This window comes from Camarhynchus parvulus, chromosome Z (genome assembly GCF_901933205.1).
Source record: "Camarhynchus parvulus chromosome Z, STF_HiC, whole genome shotgun sequence".
In the NCBI taxonomy this organism is placed as follows: Eukaryota; Metazoa; Chordata; class Aves; order Passeriformes; family Thraupidae; genus Camarhynchus; species Camarhynchus parvulus.
Window position 1 is genome coordinate 63,062,660 of NC_044601.1, and position 22,793 is coordinate 63,085,452.

General features: G+C 44.0%; 1 protein-coding gene across 14 annotated transcripts in view; it reads right to left on the reverse strand.

Moving 5' to 3' along the window:
* CELF4 (CUGBP Elav-like family member 4) overlaps positions 1 to 22,793 on the reverse strand; it is a 697,556-nt gene that overhangs the window by 95,400 nt on the left and 579,363 nt on the right. For 9 of the 14 annotated variants that reach the window (XM_030969503.1, XM_030969499.1, XM_030969498.1 and 6 more), the window contains exons 4-5: positions 9,006 to 9,134; positions 4,177 to 4,256 (exon numbers count right to left, since the gene is read on the reverse strand). In XM_030969503.1, the coding sequence (XP_030825363.1) occupies positions 4,177 to 4,256; positions 9,006 to 9,134 (209 nt within the window). The remainder of the gene's footprint in view (positions 1 to 4,176; positions 4,257 to 9,005; positions 9,135 to 22,793) is intronic. The other 5 variants (XM_030969501.1, XM_030969500.1, XM_030969492.1 and 2 more) reach the window with 1 other exon arrangement.

Below are 22,793 nucleotides of genomic sequence, written 5' to 3' on the forward strand. Positions count from 1 at the left end.
TAACAGTACCGTTCTTCCCCTTCCAGGAATGAATTCATAACCAAGAATTTCCAACTTGCCTCAGTGGGCAAGATGGTGAAAAGGGTGCAAAAATACTCTTTTTTTTAACCCTGTGTATCTTCTGGGTGGGATAGCTGCAATGACTTAAACGTGTATGATTCTGCCCTCTACTCCATTCCCTTGAGATCCCTCCTGCAGTGCTGCATCCTGCTCTGGGGGCCCAGACATAAGAAGGACATGGAGCTGTTGGATCAAGTCCAGAGGAGACCACAGAGATGCTCAGAGGGCTGGGGCACCTCTCCTGTGAAGACAGACTGAGAGAGTTGGTGCGCAGGGTGCAGAAGAGAAAGCTCCAGGGAGACTTTACAGCATGTTCCTGTGCCTGAAGGTCTACAAGAGAGCTGAAGAGGGGCTTTTGACAAGGAGAATATAGCTTGAGACTGAAAGAGGGCAGGCTTAGGTCAGCTTTAGGAAAAAATTTGTTACTGTGAGGGTGGTGAGGCAGTGGAGGCTGCTGCCCAGAGAAGCTGTGGGTGCTCCATCCCTGGCAGTGACCAAGGCCCCCTTGGACAAGGCCTTGACCAACCTGGTGCAGTTGGAAGTGTCTCTACTCCTGCTAATGGACATGTAGATGATCTTTAAGGTTCCCTTTCAATCCAAACCATTCCATGATAGTTCAATGAAGTTTTGGGAAGAGTTTGCTTTGTGTGGGTGGATGGACAAGGCCATAGATTAGTAAGATGTGTTCTGCAGAATGACTCTTCTGCAATTTGGCTGTTGTCCAGATATGAAGACATGGGGAGAAGGAGAAAACCAAGCTGAGGAGGATGCCTAGGAAGAGCATGACTGACAGGTAGAATGATAATATTGTCCATAGTGATTGAGAATGAAGGTGGAGGATAGAAAAGACAGGTTTTGTGTGGAAAAGTTCAAGAGCTCAGTTTTATACATATTGAGCTTGTTCTGACAGCTAAACATCCACCAGGAGATGGAAAGACAGACCAAGATCTTGGGTTGGACAGGAGTCAGTCCTGAAGCAGAGAAATTAGTTCTGCAAGCTGTCACTACAGCAATAGCAGCTGAATTTGTGTTGGTGGAAAAGGCTGTTAGGGACAAAACTTGGAATAGGAAGAGAAGAGAACGATAGGAAGGGACCTGTTTATGTCCCCATATGGATGGGAAACAGAGACAGGAGGGATGGAGTAATCAAAACTAAAAGTACAGGACATATAATTACTGTAAATATGTTATAAATACAAGCAAAAGTACATGAAGATTATGATCTCTTATAAAGGATGATAAAGAAATACAGCAAAACAGCCCCATAAAGTTGATGAGCTAATAGAAAATATGATCTAAAAAGACAAAAAGGAAGCTCTCTTGACAGGTAGGTATAAAAGGAACTTTGTGCCTGCTCAAAAGTAGGGGATTTTGGGTAGCTTATTTCTAAAGGAAATTGATTGTGTAAAAATTGGAAAGATTTAGACTTGGTGGACCCTTAGGAGAAACAAGTGCCTTGCATAGAGAAATGGGTTTGTAATGGTTGATGGTCAGGCACTTGTCCAAGGTAAGGTTAATTAAAAAAAAAAAAGAAAAGAACTTTCATAAAAGAAAGTTGCCTTTTGAAACTATTAGGCAACATATGTTGTGTGAACAGGAAGTCACAGCAGAGCAATAATCCTGACAGCTGTGGAGAAGCAGGAGTCTGCCGCAGGAACGAGCGGCCCGAGACCTGACAGGAATGATGATGGATGCCCTGCTGGTGGTACACGAGGACAAACCAGGAGATGCTGAAATTGGCTGAGCCACAGCAACAACACTGAGTTGGCATCGCAGCCGGGCAAATGAGGCCAGTCCTGGTGGTGAGAGGAATGGAAGGGGGCTGAAGGAAGATGGCAGAGATGCCCCCCTTCTTCCCAAGCATGATAGGCTGCGTCTGCATCTCACCACGAGGTGGCTGCATTTCCCTGTGAACATCCAAATAAGTCCTGAGTGACGCTGCAGGCCCCAAAGTACCATGAAAACAAGAATGGGCACTGAGATCCTGGCAAGATTTGGCCTATCTCCTTCAAAGAGCCTTAAAATTTTCGAACCACTGAGGGGAAAAACCTGTTGGGCTCCATGTGCTCATTGAGTGTTGGTCACTCTGCAGGTCCTCACAGGTCTGCAAAGATATGGTGGCATTGTTGTGGCTGCTTGCAGCTCATGGGAGACACAAGGCAATGCCATGTAACTTAGCTTATAATGAAATTAATTTCCTCCTTGCTTTTTTGTGAACTATCAGTATGTAGTGTGAGGTTCAGCCAATCCATGGAAACTTGTGAAGCTGTGGGAACTTGATTCTGAGTTTGGGATGGCCATCCAGTAAGGGATAAATTGTGTTGCTTTTTCAGATGCCCAGCTCTGGTTATTAAAGTATGTTTCTATAACAGGTGTTTGAGTCAGATAAGTCAAGAGGACAAATGGCCCCATAAAATTGATCCATGAAATGGTCGAATTGTCAGGTGTTTTGTATATCCTAAATTCAGGTGATACCACCAGGATGAAGTCATAAGTTGTTTCCAGGTAGCTGTGAGATGAGTATGTTTTTCTAATCCAAAGTGTTCTGAAAGTAGGAAGGGAAAGGCCTGGGGAGGAATAATGATATTTTGAGTATACTATATCTAGACAAAATCTTTAATTCTCCTTGGGTTTTGTCTGTTTTTTCAAGTCTTCCTCTTGCCTTTGTCACAGGAATTTGCAGGGTTTTTGGGATGAGGACTGACTTTTTACTAAACCTTTTTGTGGTACCACACCCTACTGAATTGAAATTCTTGATGTCAGCTTGTAGATTCTATCACTTTGGGTCAAAGTTTGAAAGAAAGTCACTAAAAGTACCTCTTTAACCTGTCTCAGGAAAGATGTCCATATTATATCAGTATGGGATGTCAGCACCAAGCCCAATGTCTGGTTTTTTTTTTTTTTAGGAGGAGCCTTTTAGGAAGAGACCCTTAAAAGTATTTAAGTACTTCAAAAAATGGAGACCCCATATTTGAGGAGACTTTTTTGGTACCATCACTGGTAAACATGTACCATTTTTAAACTGATTTGTCTAAGATGGCGTTCCAAAAAATGAGATCTTGATAGTTTGCTAGTTTTAGAAACCTTTTTGCTTGTAAAGAATTTTCCTTTTTCATCCCTGCAAAGATCTAGAGAAAATCTGTCGGGCCCACTTTAAACTTATTTGGATAAATTCATGAATTTACATTAGAGTCTCTTACTGAAAGGGAGATTTTACACTCTCAAATATTTTTAATTGAGCTTTCTTGTATCCTTTCCAAGTTGTCAACATGCCTCTTAGCCTTCCATGATTTACACTGTGAATAATTAGTAATAAAAATAATACACTATTATAATAAACCAAAACAACTTGTTCCAGATTTTCTTCTCCTACTGACAGTGGAATGCCTTATATCCTTCTCTGTCTCATGGTGGTGCACAACTATCTATTTGCATAGAAATACAACCCCAATTCTATTTAATTGAACAATCAGTCTCGAAACCCCATATGACTAGAAATTTGTGCAAGTGGACTGATCCCTCAGATATTTCCTGGAAGACCCAGTAATTGGTCTGACACCTTTCAAAGGGCAGGTGAAGGGGACCAGACTTATGCCTAGGTTGGTACGTCTGTGGTAACAGAGACAGGAACCCATCACTGTTGTGATTTGTCTCTAGCCCCTACTACCACGATGTGAACATGCTTCTCTCTGCTGAGAGCTGGCAAAAAGTTCTTTATCCTTTGCCTAGAGACAGGGACTCTCAGAGGAGGGAAAATAAAAAAAAAAAAACAAACCCAAAACATTAGACACCAGTTTTTACATGATTCATCCCTCTGAAAGGTTGTGCCCATGGCGAGTCTGACCCAAACTTTTTGGCATGTGTGAATCATACGTCTTTTTTTCAGGCCATCAAAACTGCTGGTGACAGAACACAGCACCCATTGGTGTTCTGTGCCTGTGAGGAATGACACTGCCATCCCAGCCTTTCCTCTGGTGAGTTAAGCACACCCAAGGCCCTGGGCCTTCCTGGATAATGAGTGCAAAGAACAGATAAATAATTTCTCCTCCTCAATCAGGCCACAGGGCAGCCAGGGCTGGCCCAGTTCTCACTTGCCCGTGTTACAGAGCTACTCACCGGCATTGTCTGGCTGCCATGCAAGGCATTGATGGCAGCTTGGGCCTCTGCATGTGAAGAGTATTTCACAAATGCACACCCTGAAAGAGGAAAAAGAAGAGCGTAAGAAAGTTTGCATGGGTACCATGAAATTCCATCTAGCTAAGTGTCCTGTCCTCAGAACTGACCAATAATATGGCTGTGAAGAAAGTATACAAAAAAAAAAAAAAAAAAAGTGTCCTGGTCCTTTTCCAGAGTACAGACATCGGCAGCCTGAGGACCTCTTAAGGCTAAGCTGCTTCCAGAATTCCCACATTACTTGTAATAAGTACTGACAGACACAAACTTAGCAAGAACATCTTGAATCCAGTCATGTTTTGACATCCACAGCTTTCCATGGCAGAATCTTGCACAGTTTTACAATTTATTGAGTGAAAAAGCCGTTTCTTTTATTGATATTAGGCCTAATGATGAGTGTTCCTCCCTCTGTGGTTGTGAGAAACATCATGGAAGCATGTGCAAGTCACTGGAAAGCTGCACATTCTTGACACAAGCAAGAACAGGACAAATGTACAGAAGGTATTCATGTTACTCCAAACCCACAAGGTACCTTATGATTTCACTGCTTGGTAGAGCTCTGTGACAGACTACCCAGAGCTTGTCTTGGCTCCAAGCCACTTAGGTCTGGCAAAGCATGAGACACCTTCTGGTGAAGTAGCAGGGGTGGGAGAGGTACCCATGTGCTGATTACCATCCTGCCACCACTGAAACTTGAATCTTAAGTTTTTCATAGCTGCAAAGTCAGTGCCTGTGTAGGTGTTCTCTTCTGGACATTAGAGAAATGTGGGCAGTGTTTCTCTGGCCTGTATTGCTGTGTGGGGAATCTCACACCGAACTCTTACGTAAGGTTTTAGGGCAGAAAGGTGCATTTATGGATATGTGCTGGAGTGCAGAAATGATCAACACTTCAAAGGGTTACATGCACTTCTAGGGTGGGGGAAAGTATTGCCAACACTCCCAGCTACAAGCAAACTGACTCAGAGATGGGAAGGGTAATTTCCATATGCTAAGGCAGTTTCTGGAACAGATTGGGAGAGATCTGAGAAGTTTTGGCTTCCATCCCCTTCTATTACTACCAATGACTTTTGAGCTTTTAATCAATTTGCAAAGCCCTCTCAGTTTCCCTGAAGGGGTGCAGATTGCAGGGCACAAGATGCCAGTCCTGACAGTGGGATGGCTCTCCAGCCCCTTTGCAGCAAGTTTAGAAAGTCTTCACACCCTTTTGGATCCCTGCAGTGCAGGGTGAAAGTAGAAGAGATGCAGAGTAGAAGAATGAACCCCAAAGGTCCCTAAAATCATCACTGCAGGCTGATAGAAGCGAGATTGAAGAAAGTAGTGATAGCCTGCTCTAAAAATAATATACACATATAAAATATCTTACAGTTCACTTTGAGGGCTGTTCACTTTGCGTCACCCTCTCAGCACTGTGCTCAGGCTGTATTTCAGGAAAGGCCCAATGATTATTGCTAATAGTTGCATCTAATTTATAAGGAGCTGAGAAGAGACAATCATGAGAAAATGAGATAGATAAACTTCAGCTGGAAACAATAGGGATCAATTATGACATAATCCCAGCCCAGCATTCCCAGGCTCCTGAGATACTGCGTCTTCCTCTTCATTAATCAGAGATAATCCAGAATTAGGGTGTTTAATTATTTGCAGAGATTCTTTTGTATTTTCTGCCTCTAAAAAGAAGATGCTGATTAGCAAATATACAAAAGCTTTCCCGTTCCAGTCACCAATTTAATTTACAGCAGGATTTTTGGCTGTGGTGCTGCTGTCATGTTGAAGGCTTCACTCTTGTCAGGTGAAATTCACCCCTGTGCTGAGGGTCCTGATGGATCAGTGGAGCTGGAAAAAGGTGGGAATAAAGGGAGTAGCAGGCATTTATCTTGTTTAATGCTCAGGATGCTAATGGGATCCCTCCTACTGCTTTCTATTAACTGCTTCTAGTAGGCTTTGAGGTTTTGAAGGCAGCAGGAGGAGTGAAAACTCAGCTTTTACTGGTGTAAATGGCAAGGCAATAGCACAGATCCCAACATTTTGTCCTTTTTGTTTGTGCATTCAATCAGATGGCTTCTGTACACAACACCAGAAGTGCACATAATCTTCCTTCCCATTGTCACCAGAACTGTCTCCAGGAGCGGGTGAGCTGAGGATGTGAGTCATGTCACTCTCCTCAGAACAATGGTGTCCTTTTGACAGGAGCAGCTCTGGAGTGAGAAGGGATTTGGACACACACAGACATATAACCTCTGCTGAACAGGGTGATACATGTGCCTAAGGTTTTCTCGTTCCTTTGCTTCCAGACTAGGGCTGGAAGGGCTGCCCTGATTGTTCTGTCAGCTTGGAGGAGACTGCAGAATCAGGCCCCAGGATTGTAATTGCACAGGGTAAGGCTCTTCTTGTGGAGGGTGCTGTTGGAAGTTTTTACTTTTTGAGTTATTGAGGCAGACTGCGGAATGGGGAAACATTAGAAAGGGAAAAATAATAGCTGCACAGAGAGCAGCAGCAATGAAAACTCTGTGAGTCCTTCTGGATCCACTTCAGGTCCCTCACCTGAGAACTCCTGCACTCCTGCTTGGACCCTGGTGAGCTTTACCTGGAGTGGTGCAGAAGCACTCCATCCCCTCCCAGGGAACACAAGTGCTGCATTCCCCTTCAGGGTGAGAAATTCATCAGTCCCAGCTCTTCTGCCACTTGGTTACCTGCTCCAGCCACTGTTCCTAGCCCTGCAACTCATGCAGGAGGTATTTCTGCAGACCCTGAAGCCCATGGCCCATGGCTCATGATAGCACCCATGGCTTTAGGAAAGGCTTAGGCAGCTTTTTGGCTATGCATGGACTGTGATGGGATTAAACTGGGGAGCTGCTACCCAGCTTCTGAGAGCAGCGCTTGCACTGAGCTACCTGAGGGGTGCAGAGGCTCACCACAGGGATACCTGGTGGGCTGGGCAGGATTTAAGTGCATGGGATCTGACTGCTATCTGGAATTTAGACAATCTGCTTAAATCTCAACTTACGTAGAATTTAAGCCTTATGGGTTTTACCCAAAATAAGTAGCTCACAAGCAATGTATGTCACATATTGGTTTCTAGCAGATGGAAAACATTACAGACTGGGAATAACTTTGTGGGAGTTGTGGCTTGCCTGACTGTCTCCTAAGATAAGGGCACTAGCCTTAAGTTTTCCATTGGATTGACTGCTCTGTGTGCATGTGTGCATGCACGAAACCGTGTGTGTGTAAATTAGGAGCTTCACATTCTCAGTAAATAGCACCAGCAAATGGAAGCTGGTAATATTAACTCTGTCAAGGCTCAGTATTGATCCTGAACAGCTCAGTGAAACGTCAGCCTGAGACTGCAGTCTGCTAGCACTAATAATTAAACTGGTTAGCAATATGGAGCTGCCACTCAGATTCTGTCTTATAATGAAATTGTTTTAGAAGGAAAAAAAAAAGATAGAGCAAGTATGAAGACAAGTCTGTGGGTTGGATGTCCTCTGGAATTTGTTTCTCACAGAACTCAGACTTTATTGCCTTTATTATTACTCTGTTTAACTCCTTTGTCATTAGATTTCATCCCGGGTGGAAGCAGCCTGACATTTTTTTTTGCTTTTTCCCAATTTACTGATTTGTTCAGTGAATGACATGATTAACTGTCTGCTGTTATGATGGTTGGAACTTCTCTAGGACATCCTAGCCTACTACTTCCCTGTGGGCCAGCCCCTGTCTTTGGGTGTGGTGGAAATGAAGTAACCCCAAAACTGAAAAAAGGTGCCCACAGTTTATTTTCAGCCATTTATATCAAGAAGGCTGATTTTTGCTGATGTGTGTTGAACAGCTATGAGGCTGGTGTAAAGTAATTTTTTTGGCTACCAGTGATTTTTTGGAATAACAATGTCTTTCTCCAGTGCATCACTGTGATCTGGATTTTTTTGCCTCCCTGTTGCAAAAATGTGCTGGTTGATGTTGTCCCTTGTCAAAATATCCAGTGAGATACGAACTGTTGGCAGGACTGGCCTCTTCTCTGGTGTTGTGCAGGCCAACACAGTTTACACTATATTATATGCAGATCAATATTTAATGGACACATTAACTGCCAGGAGGAGAGGGCTTCCTTTTCAGACTGAAGTTACTTTGCCTAGAGACTTTTGGGGGAAAATATGACCCTCCTGCATAAGAAAGAAGCCTCACTTTCATGCCTTGGCTGTAGCAGAAGATCTTTTGTGCTATCCAGGTAAAAAAGGGGCAAAAGGAGGAAAGGCATCTAGTTTTCCAATGAGGTATTTGCATGTTTCAAAGGGTTAATGTGTAATGAGTGTAATATTTAAACTGGCACCTGTACCCTTGCAGCTGCAATCACTGGCTGGTAAGAGCCCATACAAAGAGCAGGTGAAGAAGGGAAAGACCTGGGGCTGGTGGATAAGAGACAAACAGAGGTGATGATGGAGCCGGTGAGCCAAGATGTAAAGTACCAATATTGGCTTTTTTTAAAGAAAGAGTCATTGTGTTCAAGGGGGTGGGAAGAGCACATCTGGAGTGAATGTAAAGGTCCTGTTCAGAGGGAAGGCATGAGTCTGCATGTGGCGACCCATAGCCCACTGGAGACGAGTGTTTTACAACGTGATCAGCTTTTGCCTCTGACACACAAGGAGAGAGCAACCAGCAGAGTAAAAATGTGCCCCCTCCTAAAGTAAGAGGAGCTGTTCTGGGGGCTGCAGGATACTTTTGTCACACCAGAAAATGATGTATACACAAAGAGCAGGGTCTCAGCACAAGGCATGCCTTACCTTTGCTGTTGCCATCAGGTCCCCGAAGGATTGTGCACTCCTCGATGTTGCCAAATGCCTCGAATAGCCTGCGCACATCGTCTTCCGACTGCTGCTTATTGAGCATGCCCACAAAGAGTTTTCTGTCTTCTGGAACAAAATAAAGAGATGCTTACCATATTTCAGGAGGGATGTGAAAGACAAGATGGCTCAGTATCACATGCAACTCAAGCGGTGACTTCACCGAGGTGACACATCTCAGAAGCTGCTAGTCTTTTCAGGTGGCTGGCTCGAAAAAACTTAACAGCCTCTGACTTCACATCAGTACTTGGAAATAATCCAGCAAATTTTGGAAAAACCAAACCACCGAACAACAAACAAAAATGGTTTGGTTGTTTATGAAATCTTTATCTGCCTCTTAAAACCTAGGCACCAAAGTCTTCCAAATCAACTTCTTCTGATCAATTTTTGCAGTCAGTTTGCAGTAACTGAAATGACAACATTGCTCAGACTGCAATCGAAGAGGAATGTGATAAATATAGCATATTGGAACCAAGTCCAAATGAAAAATAACATAAGTTAGTAGCCCTCGCAATACTAAATAAGTTGCAGGAAAAAAATGTTTAACATAAGCTTTTTAAAATCAGGATATAACGGAAGTCACAGCCTGTAAACTGGAGATTTGTCATTCATGCCCACTCAGAGACATGTATCTACAAGTTTGGATGAGATTTTTAATATATTTATAAAGTTCATTTGAAATAAGCCCAAAGTTTTTGAAACTTAAATTGTTTTTTGAAATATAAATTTAACTTATACGATTGTTAATATCCGAGATAGCTCAGGCAGGTGATATTTCATGCCAAAGCAGGATGTTTTCTGCTAACGGATAATTGTATTTTGAACAAGGATGCTCAGTGTGACCCAGCACTGTGCACTCACAGGACCAAACGTGTCCTGGGCTGCATCCAGAGCCCCGTGGGCAGCAGGGCAGGGAGGGGATTCTGCCCCTCTGCTCTGCTCTGCTGAGACCCACCTGGAGCACTGCATCCAGCCCTGGGCTCCCAGCACAGGAGGGACAGGGACCTGCTGGAGTCAGCCCAGAGCAGGAATTGGAACTGGATGATCTTCGGAGTCCCTCCAAACCCAAATGATTCTATGATTTATACTTGGACTTAAACCAAGCCTGGCGATCTCCATGGGACACCTCCAGAAAATATTGGTGAAAAAAAAAAGATTGTCAGAAAGATCTCAGAGGGGGCTGAATGATGCCTCTCGATCAGGTTTCTGTTCAAAGACTACTACCATTACACCAAGAAAAAAAAGGAAATTTACATAGTTTACATCGTGTATGTAAACAGGCCATTTGCACATGATTCATAAATGTCTTATTTATGATTCATTAAACACTATGTAAATGTGTGAACCAAGAGGGTTTTTTCAGAGCACGTTACAGAGCAGATGTAACTAATTTGAATAAATATATGTAAATATCGAAATAATTTTTTAAAAATTTAATTTATTTTTTTTAGTGTACAGGTTAACCTAAAGCTGAACAAAACAGTGGTTTGCAATAACCCTTTTCTGTCTGACTAATTGGGCAATTCATGTCACTTTTGTTCACTGAGAAATCACTGGAGTAGGCAATCTGTTCTGCTTCAAACCAGTGTTTGATCAAAATTCCCCTCTCCAAGATGCACCTGCACATTGGCAAATTACTTTACAGCCTTGGATGTGAATAATTTTTCATGCAGTGGCTATTGAATGAGGATATTAGGAGCTTTCAACCCTGCAGTCGAGTTATCCATGACAAGGAAAAGTGTACTGCCCACAGAAAAGCAGGAATTATGTTGCCTTCAGCTAGGCTGCTGAACTGGTAGTAAAAATAGGTTTAGGGAGATACAGGTACACTTCTGATAGGTGAGAAAAACAGAAATAGCCTTCTGATAGATCTATTAAAGCAAAGAATATTCCTACTTTATGTTGGAATTTGTTATGCAGAGAGGTGTTTTGAGGTCTTTGCTGGCAACAAAAAAGTTCAGATTGTAGAGGTGCACAAAGCCCCACCCAACACCACGTAGTTTTAAGTTGTCCCCACCTCACAAGAAGGTGATTTGGACATGTGAAAGGCTTGTTTTCCCAATGGCCAAAGTGTCCTGGAAAAGAGACTCCAAGATGTGAGGCACAAGCCTCAGAGAAGCAGCTGCTGAAGTTCACGGTGTGCACTGGGGAGCATTTTTCAGTCTGGGGCATGGCAGAGCCTTAGGAAACGAGTCCAGTCCAAAGTCCAAAGGTTTCCCAGGTGCTGGAAGAAAACCTACCTAGCAAATGGGACCAGCTTCCTGCAAGATATTTTAGGAAGGGGGCAGATGAGCCGGAGAGAGCTAGGGACACGATTGGCAAAAGGTTTTGTCTAGAAACTTTGTGCCTGTTAAATGCTTCCAGCACAACAGAAGAGTGTTATATTGTACTTTATACAGCTTCCCTGATTTCAAATAAGCTGCATCAGCAAAAGCACTCCTCTAGCTGTGTAACTGTTTTCACCAGACTTTTTGCTAATATAAATGTATCATTAAAAAAAAAAAAATCACATCCCTCCTCTGTCAGCAAAACTCTCTAGTGTGGAACTGGCCTGAAACTGCCTTGTCTGGTCTAGTTTATACAAAGCTGAAACCAGGCGTTTTAGGCACTGCTCAAATTATTATTTTTACATCCCCCCACCCCACATCTTTGCAGTGCACTGGGACTGCACTGGCTGGCAGACGATGTGGTGCTTTGGTGAGCTGCCCATGAGACGGGCATCTGACCATCAGGGGCAGGCTCTGCCAAAGGGGAGGATCACCTTCCCCAGGAGCTGCTGCTGGTCCAGCGGAGATGGTGTGAAGGGCATCCCCATGGACAGCCACTGCTTGGACATCACTCCAACTCCATCTCCAAACCAGCACCCTGTCTCCCTCCTGAAAAACATCACCCTGTGTAGTCAGGGGAATCATTTGTTATATCTGCCATCTCAGAAGTCTACACAATCACACTCTAGACTGATAAAAAATGAGTTGATTTAACAAGTTTTTTTTGCTTTCAGTAGTTTCTATAACAAAGTGCTGCATTTGCCTCTCACATCCCAGCTCTTTCAGGGAACTCAACACTGTGTTTTAACAACACTCATCACATAACCTGAGTAGAAAAAGAGAGGGAAGAGTCCAGCAGAAGGGATCATTCAATGTGCTCCAGGTCTTGGCTAATGAGTTTTTCCTCTAATTGTTTTTTATGAACCTATTACACCATGAGCATCATCATACACTACTCTTCCACATTCTGGACAAAATACTGGCATGCCAAGCACCAAGAAAATTCCTGTTTTGTAAATATGTCAAAAAAAGGCCATGAGTTTGCAAGAATAAAATTAAGAAGGGATGTGCTGATGTCATCAAGGTGCATCTTGACCACATGTGCACACCACTGGTGCTCCTCACCAGGTGTTTCCAGTGTCCTCTAGTGAGATTTGAGGGTGTTCATCCTACAAAAATCTGAGTCTTATGCTGTACACAAGCCTGGAGCAGTTCTAGATGATGCTGTCCCTAAGCTCTTCCTGCCTGTTGGGTCTGTCTCTACCAACAATAATCCACTCATATCACCACCCTGAGTCACATACTTCCTCCTTTTTCAGTGAGACATTTTTCCCACTACACGTGTCTCAGGCTCCACACCTAAATTTCAGAGCACTGTGCAGACTCAGTCCCCTATCTCCTCCACTGCCAGGCTCAATGCTCAATGCCATTTCAGACTGTGAGGCAAAAAATCTTCAGACCAGACTTCCGAGGACATGGGTCCCAGATCAAAGGGAACACACAGTCAAGGAGAACAGAAATGTCACTGTCCAGGGCAGAAGAGAAGGATAAAAAGAAGCCAGTCATGAGCCTGGGATGTGCCCAGCATCAGCTGTGGACATGACCTCGTGCTCCAACCTAAACTGGTCTGTGACCACAGAGAGGCAGCACCACACAGCCTTGCTCAATGGAGAAGGGCACCCAGGAGGAGCATCCTCCATCTCCTCCCCACGAGGGGAATGCAGACAGTGACCTTACCCTGTCTAAGAACAGGTGTGATGAAAGAGGCCTGTTCCATGCAGCCTCCTCAAGGCCACACATGTCTGTGCATCAAGTATTCATTCATATCCAAGCATCTTCCCTTTGCTTTTGTGAGGAACAATCTGTCCAAATTTCTGTCTATTACATTCTCCCAAGTCACAATTTCAGCTTCTATCTCATCTCAGGACTCCCCACTAAGCTTGCTGCAGCAACATCTCTAAAACTGGCACCTCTATGAGCAGCGACCCTGCCCTGCAACATCGCAACTGAATATGATGTCCATGTAAGCCTCTTCCCCTCATGTTTTTGTCTTCACTCGTTATTGTGAAGACACTCCCTTATCAGTCTTTTTCTAGAAGCTGAGTCCATCATGCCTGCTTTGCCATGGAAATGTACAACCATGGGTGGATATTTTTGTGTGTGGTGGCACCCAGGAGAGCCAAAGAGGTTTTTGCTGATGAATTCTGATAAGACTGAAAATTAGGATCCGCTCAGGTCTGCCCCATGTTGCCATAAATAAATCACAGCAGTGACAGAAGGTAGCACTCCAAGATCCTCACAGGAGGACAGGAAGGGAGAGAAAGACCACTGCAATGGCAAATCAGGGTTCCCAGAGATGTACCTTTGGTCACATTTCCAGTTTGGTCATATGTCCATTTTCTCTGTGGAACCAGACTTCCCTCGTCTTGACCACTCTGTCAGGAGTGGAGGCTTGTGCCTGTCAGGAAAATCTGGCTGCAAGGCACCGTGGTGAAGAAACGCAACTTGACAGATAGATATACAACATCTATAGACCTCTCTGCAGTGTTTAAATGCAGCCTTGGCACCTTCCTCAGTGCAAACAGGGGTTAAATTATTCCCTGTTCTATTTATATTTAAATGTTATGTTTCCATGATGAGAGTAAGGCAGAGGTGTCAGATGGGCCTGGCAAAGGAGGCGGCGCACGTGAAAGGTGAAATAACAGAGCGCTGCAAACCAAGTGCTGAAAGGAGATGGGAAGGGGGGACACTGGAGCGAGGGGGAGAGGGGGGAGGACGGGCACTAATTAAAGAGACAGAAGGGACAATGAGATGCAGGATGTTTGACCCTCTGCGGAGCAAGAGGACAAGAACAAGAATCGCAGCAATTGTGGAGGGACTGGGGGAAAATTAGGGTCACTCGCAGGGAGACATGACACAGGATTGTGTTTATCCAGATAGCTCTCGCTAATGTATGTGTGTGCGTGGGGGTACATTTAGATAAGAGTATATAAATACATTTGTGTTCTTGTATTCCTCATGCAAAACAAAGAGGTTGAATCCTTGTATCAGGAAAGCACAAACTGGCTTTACCATCTAGAACTTCCGAGGCCTTGGAAATAAAGAGGGCCAGATCCATCATCTCCGTGTCCCAGGCTAATTTGTACAGCTAATAATTATTTGTGCCTGCTGCTGTTCCCCTCCTTCCCAAACACAGAGGGGGAGCAGCTGCAGTGCCTTGGTGCTGGCACTGGGAAGGCCTTTAAGTTTATCTCCTTGGCACCACGACACAACAAACAAGCAACTAGAGAAGTTTTCTATGCAGGTGTGGGTAAGAAGAGAAGCTGGTGCACAGGGCCAAGTGGCACATTTACCTGAGAGGATGCAGGAAGCAGAGCTGATCTTGCTTGCCCACTCTCCTGATTTGTCCTCGGCAGAGAAGGAAAAGATAGCACTGGGAGTGTTCCTGACGTGCACAGAATCAGGGAGTTTTGGGTTGGGAGGGACCTTTAATGGTCATTTGGTCCAGGCCCCTGGCAGCGAGGAGGGACATGCTCAGCTAGAGCAGGTTGCTCAGAGACTTGTCCAACAGATCTTGAAAGTTTTCAGGAAAGAGAAACTCCCCTCTGGGCAGCCTGTGTCAGTGTTTCACCAGCTTCGTGGTGTAAAATGTATTCCTTGTATCTACAGTGAATGTGCTCTCTTTTGTTTGATAAGCAGGAGCCCTTGTCCTGTTGGTACTGGCGATATTCACAAGTCTGTCCCCATCTCTCATAAGCATCCTAAAGTATTTAAAGACGCCCATAAGGTCTGCCTGAAGCCTTCTCTTCTCTCAGCCTGTCTTCATAGCAGAGGTGCTCCAGCCCCCTGTGTGGCCTCCTCAGGATACTCCACAAGAGCTCCACACCCTCTTTATGCAGGGGCCCCAGAGCTGGGTGTAGCCGTCTCAAAAATACAAAAACAGCCTCACAAAAATGGAAAAGAGGGACAGAACCACTTGCCTCAACATTCCTTTGATGCAGTTCGGGACAAGGCTGGTTTCTGGGCTGCAAGAGCCCATTGCTGACTCATATCCAGCCTTTCATCCCCCAGAACTCCCAGCTCCAAGCAGTGGGATCAGGCATATGCCAAAGTCACGGTGGTGAAAAAGAGCTATAAACCTGAGTTTCTCTCAGACAGTTATGACCAAGGAATCCTCCACAGGTCAAAGAAGAAAGAAGGAGCTTGAGAGAAGAAGGGTAGGCTGCAGATGCCCCGAATGTTATGAAAGTTTGGTTTGAGCTCTGAACTCAAATCTGCAAGCTCAGACCTGTCATTCTCCTGAGCCAGAGTGCCCCAACACTCCCCTTAACCTGTGCTAATCAGGTGATCAATAGGCTAAAAGCCGGGCATTTCCCAGGGCCTGGGTTTCAAACTCCTATTGCCATTTTCACAGCAGTCCTACAGCTACGTGATGATGATTACCCCCCTTTCCACAGGGGAAGTGATTATGAATACTGTTGTAGCTAATTGTAAATTAGCTAATTACCTTCTCCGTGGTACCTTGCTGGAAAATACATGAACCTTGTAAAATAGAGGTGCTTCAAAAATTAGGATGGGGGAAAAATCCAACAAGATTCAAAAACCCAAAAAACAGAAGCATAGTGCTACCTAACTCCAAACAATAGCAAACAAACCCTTCTTCCACCTGCAGCTCCTATTTGGCCCCTTTTCCCTCCTCCTCCCCATATCAAACAACACCCTCAAGGGGCTAATTCTGCTGCAGGCTTTAAAATGTTTACTGAGTTCACCTCTTCCTTGCAGCTGGGTGCTGTGGGGCATCCCTAATCACATCTTAGCAGGACTGATTTCTTTGCACTGATCTCTCCCCCTCCTCCCTCCCTGGTTTGGTTTTACTTAACAGATCCTTTATATCCCATACATTAGCAGATATGATTGCACAGCTGCTGGTCTCCAACTACTGGAGACAGAGGCTTTGAGACACCCGGGCTAGAGAGAATAACACTAATCTGAACAGCTGTGTGATGGGGACAAGCGCAAATGAATATAAGCCCAGGTGTGGGAGCATAATTCTCCCGTGCAAAGAAGGAAGCTTCATCCCACAGGTGTGTTACTCTCCACTGTTGCATGTCAAAAACTTAGTTTGAAGGATTTCTCTTACTTAATTACTTGGCTGCGCTCTGAGCCTTGACTTGGACATGGATCCTGTAAACAGAGTGAAAGAGCAGCTGAACAAGAGACACAGGGTCTGTCTGATTCTGTTTGCTGTCTCTGGCAACAGCCAGTTTGGATGTCTAGGGAAGAGTAAAAGAATGGGGAATTTTGTTGATCCCCCCAAATATACTCCTAGAATTCAGTGCTCTGCAATTCAGGGAATTCTGGAGTCTGCAGTGTGGTGGTTTTGGTTTTTTTTTGTTTGTTTTGTTTTTGGTTTTTGTGGTTTTTTTTGTTTGTTTTTTGTGTTTGATTTTATGCTTTGTTTTGTTTTTTCATATGTAGTAGTTCCTGAAGTGTCTTTCTTTGATGTAATTGTTCAGTGGACTTTTGAACCCGTGTGTGCTTGCGAGCATCCAGCACATCCTGCAGCAAGACATTCTCCAGCTTAAGCATGCACTGAGTCAGGAACTTCTTCCTTCTGCTTATTTTCAACATGCCACAAAGTATTTTCAATAGACAGAACCTAGATCTTGCTTTGGGAAAGAGTGAAAATCATTCCTGATCCAGTTATGGAAGAGTGAACCCATGAGGATATTCAAGAGCTTGGCTGAAGCTCTTTTCTGTACGTTTCAGACTGATTTTTGGGACTCCTGTGTCCCATCTTAAGCTGTGGTTTGGAAACTAGGGAAAGGAAAACCACTTTTCTGTTAGAGTGATTTGTTATTCCTGGTACCAAAGAGATGGATGACTGTGCATCTCTGCCAAGGACAGTGGCCTCAGTGGAAATATTGGCTGCGTAAATTACCCAGTGAAAAAGGCAGCCTCAGTTTCCCCACCTGCAAAAAGAATAATTTGGTGTTTGCAGCTGGCAAAACTGGGCATTGGTGAGGTTAGCCATATCCAGGAGCACAGGTAGCCCTGGCAGAAATAGTGAAATGTACCTGGCAGTCTGGGAGTGAGGTCTGTGGCTGAACCCTACAATGGCTCCTATCAGATTTAAGTGGCTGGAGCTTTTCCAACTCCTTTTCATGCAACAGCATGGGGGTAAGTCAAGGCAGGATTTAGTCCTCAATAAAAGTCTACTTTGGTAAATTACAACAAATCTTGAAGTTATCCTACAGGGAGGGATTTTCATGTCCTGCAGCAGTGTGATCCCTAAAGACAGTGACACCCTGATCAAGGTGCTTGTGTCCAGGAGAACACAGGTGTTGGCTGCTGTTGGCCCTGTGAGAAACTGGAAAGAAAACTGACTTGTTGCGAGATGTTGAACCCAATGTCTAAGATGATGTTTTTTAATTAAACATGACTGGGCCTATTCTCTTCTTTCAGTGTCCTAGTCTATATTACAGTCCTACCTTCCTGAGGGAAGATCTGCTATACAGGGAACTGGGAGAGGTCCTTGATGTGCAGCAGCTGTAAACCCCATCCAGCTATTGTCTGCCAGAGCAAGCGTAGGAGCAGGATGGGAAAAAGTGCAGAGCCACGATGAAAAATGGAAGGAGAGGGAGGGGACTGTTCCGAGCAGGGGGGTGGGTGTGGTTTGGGTTTGGCTGGTCTGTGCTGCAACAGCAGCACCCTCTGTGTGCCAGCCCTGAAGTGAAACCCGACCACAAACCGAGAGCCTCATCTGGGCAGCTCAGATGGAAACACACTCAGGCTTCCTCTGGGCACATAGGGTATGGACAAAACTTTGGCCATGGGCTAAACAAACCCTGCCATGAAGACACAGCCAAAACAATCCTAACAGCAGACTCTTCTTGTACAGCTGCAAATATTATAACCCCAAGACAAATATCTGTAGCTCTGACTTGCTGAACAGCACCATCACAAGTGTCCATTGCCAAGAGATGTGCAGATTCCTTGTGTAGATCTTAAATGACAGGTTTTATGGTGCTTGATATTGAGCCGGGAAAACAAGTTGAAAAGATCCATTTTATTTGTAGCCTTTGTTTTGGAAAGCTGCTGGTGAGAAAAGTCTGAAACCCCCCCTGTGCCAGGCAAAGCATAAAGCCCCTGCCTCTGAACTGTGCCTCACAACTCATGATTCTTCCTAGTTGTTATCTGAAACACACAACTGGAATATTTTTGAGAATTGTTACTGAGACAATGCCTTTTAGGAAAGACTTGGGAGTCAAAATCTGGTCTTTCTAAACTCAACCTATAGCCTAAACACACACTTTCTTTTCACAATCCTGCCACAACTGGAAGAATATCTGAATCTAAATCAACCTTTCAATCATGAAAAAAGGTAAAATTAGACCTCCTTCCATAGCTGTTGGCAGCCTGTTCCTACAGTTCCCATTTCCCAGGAACAACCCTGGAAACATTCTTGGGAGAAAGCACCTAAGGAGACCCAGCATAGAAGAGTGGATGTATCCAGCTGTGCTATGACTAAACTTCACAGGAATTTGCATGACTGTTTAGGCTCCTGCCTCTTGTGAATCCACAAATATTATCTTGGTACAGTTTGATGGATTTCCAGAAGAAAAAGGAGATAAAGGAGAAAACTGTCTTGTACTGTCAAATGACACCTCAAATGAACACTGATTTATGCTGTTGCACTCATCTTTCAGAGGCAGCTCAGATTTGAATACCACTCCTATTGCCTTTGGTTCTGGGGAATTTAACAGATCTTAATTCCTATGTGTAACATCCCCTTTTCACTCTGTGGCCACACAAGGTTGAGGCTGAGCCTGAGGGGCCATTTGGTTTTCACACCCATTCAGAGCAAAGCTTAGAAGCTTCTTGACAAACTCCGCAGGGTCAGTGGTGTCAAGACTGGTATGTCAGGAAAATAAGTTTCAGTTCCTAAACTCATCTCACTGGTGACCTGTCGAAGCTTTGAAACCCTTTCCAGAAGCCTAGAAGGCCAAGACATTAATCTGTGGTAGCACTCCAGCCTTGAGCACTGAGGACTATTGAAACAGCATGGGCATGGGCAGGAAGGGGGGTGGGAAGGACATATTTTCTCTTGCAGGAACTGGGACGACATTTCAGATCAAATTAAACTTCAGTTTTTAAAGACTTCAGTGGAGGTAATTGAAACACTTCCTCACAATTGCCTGAACCTAAGTGTTATCTCACTTTTCCTCTGTATATCATCCCTTTTCCCCCAAGCCTGAGACAGCCCCGCACGGCCACAGCCTCCTTAATATTAAAGACGGTGATTAAATGGGATTCGCCAAAAGACAAAGGGCTGAAAACCTGCCAATTGTTAATCCCTCCTTTGCTGTGCTTAAAAATTCCATTTTCTTCATTTGAAGAAAGGAGGGGGGGAAGAAAAGAGAATTATACGTCTATGTCTAATTTAAATTCTGGTGTCGCGGGTCCTGTTCCCTTCTCCCTCTCTTGACGTCTGAATATATTCCTTTATTACCATTATTACAGCTTTCTGATTGCATTAAAATTCATCCACACGCTTCTCTCCACATTCCACTTTTCTTCTGCCAGTTTTTTTGCTAATTCCCTTTTTCTCTCTCCCCTTTTCTCCCCACTTTCAAATTATACAGAATGTCATTAAAGATCTCCACAAAACACCTCAACTCCCTTCTCTATTGCTTTTATAAACTTCCTGGCTTTTTTTCCTCTCCATGCTCTCATCTACAAACAAAGAAAATGAAGAAAAGGCAAAAGAAAACAATAATAATAAAGGAATCCAAGCAGCACATCTCAGAGGTCTCAATAACACCTTTCCTACTTCATACAGCTCTTAGCCTAATGTTCACTTCAGTTATGAAGCTGTATTTCACACAGAAGTTTTGTGCATTACTTGTTTGATGCTGTGCCTGGAATCCTTAGTTAAAATCAAAAGTGGAGTTTGCCAGGCTGTGTTTATGAGCATGTAAAGAGATAGTCTTGCCTGTAACTGCAAGCAGAAAAATAAGAAGATTGGAGAAAAAAAATCATTTCACCCTGCTTTATGGAGCAAGAGCTGAAATCCTGTAAGGGTTTGCTTGTGGATGTGAGCAGTGGAGCTGGGCCTGCAGTGCATGTGGCCAGTTGCAGGTGAAGAGTACAAGACCTGAACCCCAATAGGATCCACCCAGTTAATCCTCCAGACATCCCACTGACTGCTAGGACACCCTAAAAGTGACTTTTCCCCACAAGGCAGGTCACCTAAAAAGAGAGCATAACTTTTGTTAAACCAGTTCCGCTCTAACTGGGTGGAAGTCCCATTTGGAAGATTTTATTGATGAAAATGAAGGTGAGAATGGGACTCTGCTTCTGTATAGAACACACCTGCATTTGGGCAGCTGAACAATAAGGTGGAGGCACATGACGTGGTGCCAGTGTGATTAGGCTGGGGTGTCTGATCCTCCCAACCTGTCCTTGTGACTCTCCTAGCCCAGCTGGCAGGAAGAAGCTACTATTATGAAACTTTAATGCATTCTTGCCAGTTCTTCCCAGGGTGCCTAAGTAGTTTTTTTGTTATTGTTGGTAGTTTTACGTTTGGTTGGTTTTGGGTTTTTTTTTTTTGCTATTATTATTTTTGCTGCTGTCACCCTCAATTACACTGATATAATGAAATGACTGAAACTGGATGAAAAATGGATTTTTTTTCTATAAGAAATACTGATGTCTCAAAAAAATGTACTTCCACTTTGAATTGGAGAGGCCAAAGTTCTTGTGAAACGGAAATTCTTCAGTTGTGAAATGTTACAGGGTATTGTCTCAGAGGAATAAAAAGCCTTTGTCTTAATAACCTCAAAACATAAAATATATAAAGCAGAATGGCTGTGGTTTTCAGCCAACAAAAGAAAGTATATTTTCACACACTATATGAATAAATAAAAGACATTTCTGTCATGGGATGTTGCTGAATGCAAAAGTAATAAATTAGCTCTGAGGCGAATGAGACAGATTAGTGGTGCTTATGTCCACTCAGTGCTATAAAACATGAATATCCAGATGCAAAATCTATCTTAGTCACTAAAACTCTGTCTGCTGGAAGCCAGAGAGTGTTAGGGGGAGGATCACTCCTCATAAAAGCCTTTTTCCTAATGTTTCTAATGGGCACTGTTGGAACAGAGGATGCTGGACTAGACAAACCTTTGGTCTAACTCAGGATGGAAGCTAGTGGTTTAATACAATACAGACTTGAAACAAAATTAAATCAAAAAGATCCCGTTAAAATGATAGATTTGTACCTCCTGAAAAGAGAACTCAATGCATTAATTAAAAAAAAAAAGTCCCCTGGCAAAAATCTCACTGAAATGAATCTGTTCCAGGGGAATGCATTGCCTGTTACAAAACTACACGTTGGGCTAGGCACCTGGCCTTTTGAAATACCTTGGCCAGCTTGACAAATGACCCAGGAAATGAATGGGTCTGCTTCAGGATGTCACCCAGCAGGATCTGGCTTGACTTATCCACATATTCATTTAGACTGTTACCCTAAGGTGTGTCTGAGGAGGAACATTATATTCCAGTGATGCTACACCAGTGCTTGAAATAAACTTTGGGGATTCAGGGTTAGAGCTGAAGCTTATTGAAGTTAATGAAAAAGAGTGCCATGGAGCCTTGCAGGCTTTGGATCAGACTTCTCAATTTGCTGAAACACTGCTCAGATGTCCCTGCCACTGCTGGGTACTGCAGATTCTCCCTGATGCAGAACAATGTCTTACTCTCATGCCAGGAGAGATCTGGTGAGGACAGAGCAGAAGGACAGCAAGAGCCTGGACTACACCCATCACACCTTTTCTGTGCCAGGGTTTGGTAGTCTGCATGTGTTTCCCTGATTCAGTCTGTTTGCTTACACTCCTTTCTCCGTTCTCTTGCAGTAAGGAAAAGAAAACAAACCCCCTGTGAAATCTCCTGCACAGGCAAAACTCATCCTTCCTTTAAGTAGAAGACTTTCCTGCAGGTCTCACCCCAGGTTTTAAAACAGCACTGCAGAGAAGTGAAGGAATGCAGTAAAATTGGGATCAGACAGGATGCCCTGAAATGCCAGGCAGGGCTTGCAATAGAATTTATAATCAACACAGTCGCAGGGGAACTTTCCTGCAGTGACGGTAATATTCAGCACACACTTGCCACTAAGTAAGGCCAGCTGGACCCAAAAAGTAGTTATCCATAAAGGTGGGATGTCCAGAGCCCTTTCTGGAGTCCTCCAGTCACTTTTTCTCCCTGCACTTGGGCTGGTTTCAAACTCAGGGGAGACCCGTCCCACGGAGCACGCTGAGCCAAAGATTATTCCTCTTGGGGAAAGCAAGTCTGCTTTCTTTGATGTCACTTAGCATCTCCCTACAAACATTTTATTGAAGATTATTTCTTCCACCCACCTTCCCACCCCCCAGCTCTCAGCTCTGGCTGGCTTTAAATGCCA